A 13,246-nucleotide genomic window follows, 5' to 3' on the forward strand; every position below is an offset into this window, starting at 1 on the left:
TCACTGCTTGCTGTGCGATTGAGCTGTCCACTGACGTTTCACTACACACTGTACATTCACAGGTTTCACACTCGACCCGAATGTTCGAGTTCCCAGGAAGGGATCAAGTCCTTGAATTTCTTGTTTCATCGATGAATTTCTTTCGACTGCAACTGCTGATTACTGTGTGTGTACAGTCCTGTACAAAAGTCTTAGGCCCATGTAAAGAAATGCTGTAGAGCAAAAATGGCTTAAAAAATAATGAAATGAAATGTTTCAACATTAAAAAAAATACTGTAAACAGCAGTCAGCCATAATAAATGAAACAGTCAGTATTTGGTGTGCGACGACCCTTTGCTTTAAAAAAAAAATAGTAGTCTGAGGTCCAGTGAGTGCAGTTTGATGCGGAAATGAGCTGTAGGTTTTACTGAGCATCTTACAGAACCAGCCCCAGTTCTTCTGCACACTTTGACTGTCACACTCGCTTCTTCATTTTGCACCAAAACCCAGCAGCCTTCATTAGGTTTTCTTTTTTCATCTGAAAAGTGCTCTCTTATGGAATATGCTGCTCAGATACAAACTTTTTTTCTGTAACATTTAATTTTGTGCTGGAAAACGAAAGTTTGGACTCTAAAATGTTTTTGTACCGACTCGATAATGTAGAAGTCATAAAATAGAAATCTATAACAGTTTGTGTGGAAGAAAAATAAAGGTGCCGAAGACTTTTGCACAGTACTGTATAGCTTTTCTTGAATGTTCTTTAAGAATAAGAAAAGCTTCAAGCTTTAATCATTTCACTGATTTAAATAAAAGCAAATCATATTAAAAGCGCTTCAGTGGGAGATCATATCCTCACTCGATCTAAATAAAGTGCTCGACTAAACAATAGAATGGTTTACAGCAGAATGTATAAGAAAGGGCAGACGATAAAATTATAGATGATTTTATATTTTTCACTGCAGCTCTAATCTAACACATCAACTTCAGTTGCGTGGAAAAATATTCAAAAAACGTGTTGTTAAAACCCTCAATCGAATGGCTCTTTATTATGAATTATTCTTCGTTGTAGAATTAGTTTATTGTGTCTGGGAGCCTTATTTCTGTATAATGATTTTTTTCAACAAATACCCAAATTCTTAACAAATATGATGTGGACGCATTACTGTGTCATAAAATACAAGCAGCTAATCAGGGTTTAGGGTGCAAACACAGGCCATGCAACACTTTACCAGGGAAAGGACTTGATTTCTGAATGAAGGTAAAGATGGTGGTGCTTTTACAATCCCCCCCCCCTTTCTTTTTTTTTTTTTAAACAAGAGATTTTTGTCCAATGTTTAGAAATTTGAAGTTCATCTGTAATCTTTAAGCCCATCTCCGTATTCAGTGGGATTATATGTTCCTGATTGATGTTGAGGTTGATTTATTTATCCTGTACAGTTCCACACGTGTGCTTCAGTGGTGTTTTAGTCGAATGAGGTTGTAATACTGACCTGCTTTTTGTTCTGCAGATGTGGAAACGTCACGTGAACGCAGGAAATCTAAAAGCCGATCTGGAGAACAGGAAATCTCCTAAAGTGTTAGCGTTTTCCCGAGTCGGAGGGGTGAGTGTCCGGGTGCAGGAAGTGGGGGAGGGGGCAAGGGTGAACAGATGGAGGGCACCATGGAGCTCAGGGGTTGATGATGGATTCTGGTCTGCATGGTTCACTGAGGGGGTGACTATGCTCCTGCATCATTGCATTTTCTCTCTCTCTCTCTCTCTCCCCCTTCCTGCTGTTCCTCCATCTCTCTGTGCTTCAGTACTGCATGCTGTTCTGACACCATGGCTGGAAGCTCAGCAGGTCCTCGTGTATAAATATCATCACATCTTGGTTTTCTTCTGCACTTCTCTCTTCACTGCTTCCTCACACACAACCTTTGATCTGACCTTTTAAAAAGAGATCTCATCAATAAAAGATGCTTCTGTACTAAAACAAAAACAAATCTTTTTTTTTTCCTTGAATCAAGGAAATGCAAAGAGTGATCGTGTGCTTTGTTTTTTTATTTATTTATTATTTTATTTTATTATTTTGGACTACTTCTGCTTCTTCTTCTTCTCCAAAATCCTGTGACTCTCAATCATCTGCTGGTGGACTTTACTTTCTCTTATGCCTGCATCCACATCCTGATCAATCCAACAACATCCTGCTTCCCAACTTACCCAAGTGGAGCAAAGTGGACAAGAACTATGAAGCACAAGAACAGAAGACTGTGTGTGTGTGTGTGTGTGAGTGAGTGAGTGCGTGTGTATGCAGAACTACTGAGGCCATTCAGACCTGCTATAGACTTTCTTTTCCACTTTTACATACAGTAAATGCATTGATGTGAGAAAACAAACTGTGTATGTTATTTTACACAACCACATTTTCAACCCACACCTTTAAAATGCAAAACTGATTACTGGAAACATTCCACAATCCCCAGCCACTTACTGCCACCGTGTTGCTCTGCTGGACCTTCGTTTATCTCAGACCTCATTACGAGCTTCACTATTTTTGCACAAACACACGTTTTAAAAAAAAAAAAGGTTAGTTTCAGGGGTTTTTTTTCTGCCACAATGTCCTCAAATTAAGATTATTTAGTTGATTATCATAATGCATAGTGCGTGCTTCCTCATTCTCAACTATCCTCCTTTCCTCTACACTTGAAGAATTCGCATCCATCAGGACTGAGGTTGAGCTGCGTGTTGTGCTGTTCTTGGAAAATAATCAACCACATCAGCGTGTCCTGGCGTCTTTTACTCCTCTTATACAACAGAGATTCTCTCGTCCAACTCATACAATTTTTAATTTGTTTAGAAAAACAGCACGTTGTGTTCCTTTTTTTTGTTTTTTTTTGGTTACCAAGAAAACTCTTCTGTCCTAAAGATGTCAGAAACAGCCAGAGCCTATTTGGTGTCCACATCCAAGAAGCTGTTTGCATTTATTATGAAAATACAAGGTGAATAACATGATTAAACTTTTATAGCCTTCTGCTGAGTGACAGGGTCTGTGTATTTTTAGAGTAAAGACAGAACCTGTCATCACTACAAGGTGACCCTAATTTCATCTACATTCAAAAGTCCCGCCCACAGCGTTTGACTGACAGACCTACCTGGGCAGGTTGAAACCGGATCACTTTAAAATGTTTTATATTTTTGCCCTTGTTGTGGGGCGAGGATGTGAAAGTGGGATCACAAATGAAAGGCTTGTGCTCGGTACATCAGAATGAGACCAGTTTAGATGCTGAAAATAAACTTTGCATTAAATTTTGGCACTCATCCTGCATTGCTGTACACAAGCATGCTTTTTTTTTTTTCGCCGACTGAATTCACTTACAAACACTGGCCACTTTAATAGAAACTTGTTCTTGACTCCAAGGTTCCTGTTCTTGGCTGCAGGCGTGGAACCCAATGTGCTCTTCTGCTGTTGCAGGCTGAGCTGCATGCTCGCCACAGTTGTAAAGAGTGATTGATTATATGAGTTACTATATCCTTCCTCGCAAAAAAAGCTCAAACCAATCTGGGGTGGGTTTCCCAAAAGCCTCTTAACGCTAAGAGCCTCTTAACGAGGAGTGTTTATTGTGCTCCTCGCTCTACCATTTAACGATGATCTTTGTGCTACGATGCTTTTGGGAAACTCAGCACTGACTGTTTTCCTCTGAGCTCTCTTATCAACAAGGCGTTTGTTTCCACCCACAGAAGTGTCACTCACTTGGTGTTTTTTGTTTTTCGCACCATTCTGTGTAAACTCTAGAGACTGCTGTGTGTGAAAACCCCAGGAGATCAGCAGTTTCTGAAATACTCAAACCAGTCCATCTGGCTCAAACCAACACCCATACCACAGTGAAAGAAAGTCACACTTTGAGATCCCAATTTTTCCCGTTCTGATGTTTGAAGTGAACATTAACTGAAGCTCTTGATTTGTATCTGCGTGATTTGATGCATTGTGCTGCTGTCAAGGGATCGGCTGATTACAGAACCGCAGAAAACTGCAGGTGGATTTCGGGGTGTTCCTAATAATTCTGAAAATGAAAGAATTCTTCTTTCCTTCTGCACAGAAATATCAACATGCTCACATTCTGTTTATTCCATACACTGAATCAAGGGGAAAAAGACAAGTTTATGGTTTCAGGATAAAGCCAGTGTAATAAGTTAAATTACATAAAATTAAAAGCTTCTATTTATGAGTCAGAAATGCACTTTTCCTTTAAATCAGTCAGTCATCGCTCCTGATCACAAAATACGGGTGAAGTGTTTCATCTTGTGTTTTTTATTGAATCAGAAACGTGACTGAACTGTTATTTATACAATAAAAACATTCTGGACACATTTTCTGTCACTGACCTACAACATTATAAAGTGTCAGTTGAGCTAATCGAAGCTGTACAGGATGGGCTCGTGTCCCGTCTCCTTCAGGAACCTCATCAGATCGTCTGGTTTCAGTCCGAGAGTCGCAGCGTTGGTCATTGGGTGAAAGTAAACTCTTTCATGGCCTCCGTCGGCTAAATCGCTGTCCAGGACGAACCTGACACCCTGGTCTTTGTCACAGAAGAGCGCGAGAGCCGTAGCACATCCCTGACCCACCCTGAGTTTCTCCAACATGGCCGCCTCATCCGCAAAACGCAGGTTCCCACTGCCCACGCCCAGCTTCTTCGCCAGATCGTTCAGGTTCACCTGGCGGTCGTGACGCACCGAGACGAGCCACAGTCCTTTCTTCTTCTTGTCCTTCAGAAAGAGGTTTTTCGTCACGGCTCCATTCAGATGCTGGACGTGAGGCATCATTTCCTCCACAGTGAAAACCTGGTGGGAATGAACGCAAGTGTGTTTGGTTTTGGTGTGGTCAACAACAGACCTTCTAGCGATAAAGAAAAATATCCAAGTATAGCTCACATTTTTCCCATAATGACATCCAAATCATCATAAACTTCTTAATTTTGCTTCTACCAACAAAGATTTTGTCTCTCATTTCATGAACATCGTCCATTTGATTTTATCTTTTGCAATTTATTGCAAGACCTAATCCTTACTCAAGAGCATTCCAGTTTTCAAAATGTAATTTTTTTTATATCTGAGGTTGTGACTTATGCTAAAAGCCTTGCCTCTGAGCTTGGAGGCTGCTGGTTTGACTCAGACTTGCCTTCAGAAAGTTTCGTGATGTTGGGTGGCGAGATTGAGAGCAGGTAAAGCTTGAAGATGCCAAAAACCTCAGAGACTGTGATGCTAACCAGTGGAGCACTGCTGGATGACCAATGAGGCCACTTATTGGACATTTGTCTTCATAAACAGCTCAACAGTGTGAGTGAAATGTGTTGTAAAAGAGGACATGGTTGTTTCCTTTCAGCTCTCAGGAGGCTCATCACATCTCCCTAGTTTATTTTAGAAACAGGAAGCCACATCAACAAGTGCCTCTGTTCCAAGCGACTCAATTAAACCATTATAAACTGTTCCCAGAAAGTGCACAGGTACAGCACGCACACAGTCAGTTTGGGGGCGTGTGTTAGTTTGCTGTGCTGTCTCACTTCCTCTTCCTGAGACAAACTACAGGGAAATGATGAGCACTGAAACTTTCCTGCTGGGATCTGAAATCTCATCTCATCATCATCTCTAGCCGCTTTATCCTTCTACAGGGTCGCAGGCAAGCTGGAGCCTATCCCAGCTGACTACGGGCGAAAGGCGGGGTACACCCTGGACAAGTCGCCAGGTCATCACAGGGCTGACACATAGACACAGACAACCATTCACACTCACATTCACACCTACGGTCAATTTAGAGTCACCAGTTAACCTAACCTGCATGTCTTTGGACTGTGGGGGAAACCGGAGCACCCGGAGGAAACCCACGCGGACACGGGGAGAACATGCAAACTCCGCACAGAAAGGCCCTCGCCGGCCCCGGGGCTCGAACCCGGACCTTCTTGCTGTGAGGCGACAGCGCTAGCCACTACACCACCGTGCCGCCCGGGATCTGAAATAAAACAGCCATTTCTTCTTCAACACATTCTCCTTCAGCTGTTTACATGCTTTATACCTGTGGCGTCGTGGATTGTGTCACAGTCTCTGGTCTGAGTCCATGCTTTTGCGGTAGTTTTTCACTGAGGAGTAAGTAAACAAAATTGAAAAGTTCTAAAAAACAACTTGATGTTATGAGATCCTGTGGCTCAAATGGTTGAGCATTGCCACTGGGTTGAGAGGTTGCTGGTTTGAACCCCAGCCAGTTCTCCAGAATATAAGTGGAACAGTGTGAGTGTGAATGGTTGTCTGTGTCTATGTGTCAGCCCTGCGATGACCTGGCGACTTGTCCAGGGTGTACCCCGCCTTTTGCCCGTAGTCAGCTGGGATAGGCTCCAGCTTGCCTGCGACCCTGTAGAACAGGATAAAGCGGCAGTGCAACTTGGTTGGAGGGTGTGGCATGATGTAACCTGACCTGAGGAAATGGGGGGTGCAATATCTGGGCAGCTGCTGCCTCCCCCCCCTAAGGGTTAAGAGAGATGAACAGAGTGGGTTATGGAGCATGAAGAAAGTGTTTCAACTTGTTTTGCATATATAGAGAATTCTGGAACTAATTTTTTTTCCTATCTTCCAACACCATTTACCACCTCATCCTCACTCCACCCACTTCCTGGGGACAAACCAGCGACCTCTGACCTCAGCAGCAAGGCTTTTACCACAGAGTCCTACACAAACCCAGTGGTGTTGTAGGACTTTTGTCTTTTAAAATGACACCCACAACAATAAAAAGAGGAAAGAATTAATATACATTCACACAGCCACTTTATTATGCATCCAATCAGCCAATCATGTGGCTGCAATGCATGGTGAGATTTGTTCGAGCTGATAGGACAATACCTTAAATCAGCACTCTCTGCAACCACGGTGAGCAGGAAAGCATCTCAGAACGCACCACATATGGAACCCTAAGGCAGATGGACTCCAAGAGCAGAAGATCACATTCGGTTCTGTTTCTGTCTGTCAGCTAAAACTAGGCAGCTAGAGATCAGGTGACATTTTTCTAAAAGTGCCGGAGATCCATTTTCCCCTCACGCTGATGTTTAATGAACTGAAGCTCTTGAATCTCTTCATCTGTATCTGCATAGTTTTATACATTGTGCTGCTGCCACATGACTGCCTGACTGAAGAACTGCATACAGGTATTCCTAATAAAGTGGCTGGTAAGAGTCGAGTATAAATATTCACCCCCTTGAACATATCCACATTTGGGATTGTTCAAACATAACATGTCTGAACATAAATGGACAACTGATATTAAATGCCATGAATCCACACAAAATATCCCATATTGTTCTATCCACATTCACTGGATACGAGCAATTGCGTGCTCTGATTGGCTACTCTACTACTAGGATATCAGTTCATATACCGTGAGTAGAGGAAAAAAAAAACTGGCGTGTTGGTGAACCAACCGAGGATGAAATAAAAACTGTACTCGAAAACAAAACCCCAAAAATACAAAAAAAAAAAAAGCAACAAGATATGGAATAAAAGTATTTGATAGTAAGAACTTTTTTTCAATAAATATTATAGTAGTTTTCACAAATTGCTACTGTAATTTTGCCAGTTTACGTTCTAAGCGGAAATGGTTTTGTATAAAGTTTTTATTTATTGAATTTGCAAAAATTAAAAATGGTCCGTTTCCCAAATCCAGTGAATGTGGATAGAATAAAACTGTTATTTCACTCAATCTCATCGTACGTGGCTTATAGCCAACTCGGTGCTACGCGCCTCATCGGCTATCAGCTCATGTACAACTCGATTTCATGGAATAACTGTTAAATATCCAAGTGGGTTGAAAAGTCTATCTAGTTTGCAAAACAATTTGCAAGCTAGAAAAGCACTCGGAGACCGCAGACCTCCGCCGAGAATCCTTTAAAAAATTCCGGAATCCAGAAGGTGATCCGGATCACCACCAAAATTTAATGGATTGTTACTTGTGCCCAGTCACACCTCAGGAAAAAATTTCAGAGCAATCCGTTCATAACTTTTTCCGTAATGTTGCTAACAGACAAACCAACAAACAAACCAACGCTACCGAAAACATAACCTCCTTGGCGGAGGTAATAAAAGACTGAGAAAAAAAGTTTTCTGTGAAATCCCTAAATTAGTTATTCTATGTAGACATATGCTAATAAATGCCATGAATCCACACAAAATAACCCATATTGATCTATCCACATTCACTGGATATGAGCAATTGCGTGCTCTGATTGGCTACTCTACTACAAGGATATCAGTTCATATACCGTGAGTATATGACAGGCGAAAGATCCGCTGTGGCGACCTCTAATTGGGAGCAGCCAAAAGAAGAAGATATAAAACATACGCTAGTGAACAAATCCATATGATCATTAAAGTTCATCAGGAGCTGAGTTCATGGCCTCTGAGAGAGAAATTGCTCCATTTCGCCCTCTAGTGGAATAACAGAGCATTTTTTTTTATCTTTCAATTGTAGTCTACGTTTCATTTGGTGGACTGGATTATAACCTTCTCGCCCTCTAGCGGTCACCGGAGGTAATACAGCACTGTATCAGTTACTGTAAGTTTAAAGAAAAAAAGCAGCATAACAACAACAACTACTACTACTAAGAGCTTATCATATATTTAAGAAAAATAAAGTGAATTCCCAACCAACAGAATTCAGTATATTTATCGCACAGACTCACATTAATAAGGAATAAATCAAACATGCGCTTTGTGCATGCAGAGGGTTTAATAACAAAAGTCAGATTTATTACCTCCGGATGGTCCACAGAAACAAAGTCAATATTCAGACTTTTTAGGAGGTTTTCTAATTCTGTCCGCAGTTCAGCAGATCCCATTGCTGTTCCAGATTTGCACAAAATAAACGAATGGACCATTGGTTTCTATATTTACACACCCAGACTCATCTCTACTTCCGGAAGGCAGGCGTGGTGAATGCGCATGCGCGAAGATAAAGTGCAGCGAGACCACGTGGCAGACTGAAGCTTTGAGACAAACACACGTGGGATGTTGGAAGTTTGTGTGGAGAAATGAAACTACATCAGATGATATTAAACATTTACAAGCACTCGTTTACTTTTTTTTTCTTCAGCTTATCAATCAGAGTACTTTTTGGGTAAACTGCAACCCTTGAATTATTTATTGTGGTCACTTTTAAATCTAAAAACATCTGTTTGTCAAGCTTTAATCTTCCTAATCCCATCTACTCCATGTGTTTATTATTATTAGGGCCCGAGCCCTATGGGCGAAGGCCCTATTGTTCTTGTAAGAGTTCACTATTATTATTCTTCCGTCTTCTTCTTCTTTATTTTTCTCCGCTGTTGGGCCATTTTCGGGGCGCTTGCCATGGGCGAAAACGCACCAAATTTGGCACCAGTTCCGAGAATTGCCACCGCTACTCAGAACCAAAAGCCCAAACTTGGCCGGGGCTCAGGGCCTCTATAGCGCCCCCTAAGTCGTTGTGATTTTGGCCTCCCGCTTTAAGGTGCCTGGGTGCCGTGTAGTTTGTAGTAGTGGCATGCCATTTGGTACGCATATGTATCTCACTAAGCCGGACAAAAATGTAATGCCAATGCATTAGCCACGCCCAACAGGAAGTGAGGTAATTTCACTTTTGTGCGAAATGCATGGCCACGAAGACGGCGCAACTCCTCCTAGACCGTTCATAGGAATGTCTCCAAAATTGATACACATCATCTACAGACATGGCTGACAAAAGTTACTAAATACGTTTCACGTAGGATAAACCGTTCAGAAGTTATACGTCAATCAATTTTCGATGCAAAATTTTACATGCTTAAAAATTCATAACAAATCTTCTGATTGCTCAAAACTGCTCATACTTCACACGCAAATCACTCATTGGGCTTCTGACATGTTACCCAATTTCTGTGATATTTCGCCACTGGGGGCGCTATTTTTGGGCAAAAAATCCAATCTTTCCTCAAATTTGGTCAAACTTCACGGCCACCCTCTTACTACCTCCCATGTCATGTATACCACATTTTGGGAATTTTCGTCCATGGGGGGCGCTGTTTTTGGCCGACGCAATTGCTCCAAAACGGGTTTTTGGTGAATAATTCCATAATGCTTTTCCTTCACACCACTACCTTGTGATAGTACGTTGCTGTTGTAGACACTTATTTTTCCAACTCATAATCGCTCATGTACAGCATAGCGCCACCTACTGACATGGGAAAAACCAAAAAATGTATTCTTCAAAAATCTATATCTCATCTTCTATTTACTCAATTGTCATCAAACTTCATACGCAAACTCTTCATAGCTCACCTGACATATACGCCCAATTCTGTGCACTTTCGCCACTGGGGGCGCTATTTTTGGGCAAGAAATCCAATCTTTCCTCAAATTTGGTCAAACTTCACGGCCACCCTCTTACTACCTCCCATGTCATGTATACCACATTTTGGGAATTTTCGTCCATGGGGGGCGCTGTTTTTGGCCGACGCAATTGCTCCAAAACGGGTTTTTGGTGAATAATTCCATAATGCTTTTCCTTCACACCACTACCTTGTGATAGTACGTTGCTGTTGTAGACACTTATTTTTCCAACTCATAATCGCTCATGTACAGCATAGCGCCACCTACTGACATGGGAAAAACCAAAAAATGTATTCTTCAAAAATCTATATCTCATCTTCTATTTACTCAATTGTCATCAAACTTCATACGCAAACTCTTCATAGCTCACCTGACATATACGCCCAATTCTGTGCACTTTCGCCACTGGGGGCGCTATTTTTGGGCAAGAAATCCAATCTTTCCTCAAATTTGGTCAAACTTCACGGCCACCCTCTTACTACCTCCCATGTCATGTATACCACATTTTGGGAATTTTCGTCCATGGGGGGCGCTGTTTTTGGCCGAAGCAATTGCTCCAAAACGGGTTTTTGGTAAATAATTCCATAATGCTTTTCCTTCACACCACTACCTTGTGATAGTACGTTGCTGTTGTAGACACTTATTTTTCCAACTCATAATCGCTCATGTACAGCATAGCGCCACCTACTGACATGGGAAAAACCAAAAAATTTATTCTTCAAAAATCTATATCTCATCTTCTATTTACTCAATTGTCATCAAACTTCATACGCAAACTCTTCATAGCTCACCTGACATATACGCCAAATTTTGTGCACTTTCACCCCTGGGGGTGCTGGTTATGGCTAAAATGTTATTGCAGCTTCTGATTTGTCACACTTGGCTAGCAAACTCTTTACAAGACCCTTATTGGGGCGCTTGCCATGGTTGACAACGCACGAAATTTGGCTCCTTTTTCTTAGACTGCCACCGCTACTGAGAACCAGAAGCCCAGATCCAGGCGGGCCTCAGGGCCTCTATAGCGCCCCCCGAGCACCGTTCAGTGCGAGACCCTATTGTTGCCATGTGTCCATTTCTGTGCTTTGTCGCCTTTGTGGGAGTAATGTCTCTTGCCGAAGAAGCTGTGGAAGGTCTTTCGCGGGGACGCATGCCCCCGCCCCCCTTGGCCACTGGCGCGAGGGCCCGTCGAGGCCGCTTGCGGCTTTAATTATTATTATTATCTTTTAAAAAAATCTCTTAAACTTGTACTTACTTCTGCTTTCCAGCTGCCACACCCAAATGTCCTGTTTGAACATCTCATTCCAGATGTATTCCCCCTTTGCTGTTATAATAAGCCCCATTCTTTTTTTTTTTGATAGGACAGTGTAGAGAGACAGGAAATGAGCGGGAGAGAGAGACGGGGAGGGATCGGGAAATGACCTCGGGCCGGAATCAAACCCGGGTCCCCGGATTTATGGTACGGTGCCTTAGCCATCTGAGCCACGACACCCCATAAGCCCCATTCTTTGAGGTGTGGCTGTGGGGATTCGTGATGTCAGGAACTGATGTTGAGGATGCCTGGGGTGTACTGGTATTCGGTGTCCTAGTTCACCCCAAATGTGTTTGGTGGGGTTGGGGTCAGGGGTTTGTATGGGACACTCGAGTTCTTCCACTCTTAACAAGTGTTGCAAAAAAACTTAACAATTTGCTGTGGACTCTCTGAAATGTGGTGAAATGTTGCTAGATTGCACAATGACACAACAATATGTAACCACGTCCAATTTGTACATGCCATGTACAGTGTTGCCAAAATATCTCACCAGAAGTTATTGGCTCTCTGAATTATTGCTAAAAGTTACTTGATTGTGTCATTCACAAATCAGTGAAAGGTGATTTTTTTTTTTTTTTTGCTTTCGCTCGACAACAAGAATGGAGGTTGCTAAGGTTGTAAGAAGTCGCCTAATTTGTCGGTAGTCCCAAGGTAAGATTTTTAGGCATGAGGAGGGTCAAAAAGTCACTAATTTGGCAACACTGACTCCTTGGCAAACCATGTCTTCATGGAGTGCTTTGTGCACAGGGGCATTGCCATGCTGGAACAGGTTTAGGTCTCTCAGTTCCACTTAAGGGAAATGCTGATATCCCTACAGATTTTGGCTCCTGCTAAATATCTGATGCCCAGTGAATAGTTTCAACAGTGATCTGATTGGGTAGAATTTGCACATAATGTCTGTTAATTCAATTACTTTATCTTTTCACTTTGTAATGGTGATCTAAAAGAAACACCAGCTTGAATATCTTATTTTAAAAAAAAAAGTTAAAGTACCATGATTTGATGATGCAAAAAAAAGTACATCAATGAGGAGTGGGTACTGAAACTGTTTCTAATTGGAACCAAATTTAAAATACCAAGTACTGGGTACCTGGAAAAAAATTGGTTCTGAAATAGCTGTTTATTATTGCAAAAAGGCTATTTATTTGCAAGGACATACACAGCTAGCTGACAGGATCTGATGATGTCATGCATCAATATAAGTGTATCCATTTGTTTAGATATGAGCTAGCTAACGTCACAACAGTGTGAAAGCTGTACCGCAGTAAATGGTCAAAAGTTTTTATCTAAACATTACATTTTTTTTACCGTTTTGGAATCTAAACAGGGAATCCATAAGAATTCAAACCATACCCAATCCTATAATGAGATTACATAATTCGTTACTTTGCACCTCTGTCTCGTCTCATCTCATTGTCTGTAGCTGCTTTATCCTGTTCTACAGGGTCGCAGGCAAGCTGGAGCCTATCCCAGCTGACTACGGGCGAAAGGCAGGGTACACCCTGGACAAGTCGCCAGGTCATCACAGGGCTGACACATAGACACAGACAACCATTCACACTCATATTCACACCTACAGTCAATTTAGAGTCACCAGTTAACCT

The 13,246-nt window shown here is 41.9% G+C and overlaps 1 protein-coding gene across 1 annotated transcript; it reads right to left on the reverse strand.

Moving 5' to 3' along the window:
* Window positions 1-4,249: 4,249 nt before the first annotated feature.
* Window positions 4,250-8,905, reverse strand: prorsd1 (prolyl-tRNA synthetase domain containing 1). Its single transcript, XM_060915963.1, has 2 exons — window positions 8,746-8,905; window positions 4,250-4,795 (listed from the first exon to the last, which is right to left on the reverse strand). Exons 1-2 carry the CDS (start codon window positions 8,866-8,868, stop codon window positions 4,367-4,369), a joined length of 552 nt encoding a protein of 183 aa, XP_060771946.1. The 5' UTR covers window positions 8,869-8,905; the 3' UTR covers window positions 4,250-4,366.
* Window positions 8,906-13,246: the final 4,341 nt, after the last annotated feature.

The sequence above is a fragment of the Neoarius graeffei genome, chromosome 3 (assembly GCF_027579695.1).
Source record: "Neoarius graeffei isolate fNeoGra1 chromosome 3, fNeoGra1.pri, whole genome shotgun sequence".
Taxonomy (NCBI): domain Eukaryota; kingdom Metazoa; phylum Chordata; class Actinopteri; order Siluriformes; family Ariidae; genus Neoarius; species Neoarius graeffei.

Bases quoted from the DNA above. Each gene is read 5' to 3' on its own strand.
- prorsd1 (XM_060915963.1), bottom strand. From the start codon at position 8,868: ATGGTCCATTCGTTTATTTTGTGCAAATCTGGAACAGCAATGGGATCT. The intron at 4,796-8,745 runs GTAATAAATCTG...CATTCCCACCAG, and splicing joins TTTCTGTGGACCATCCGGAG to GTTTTCACTGTGGAGGAAAT.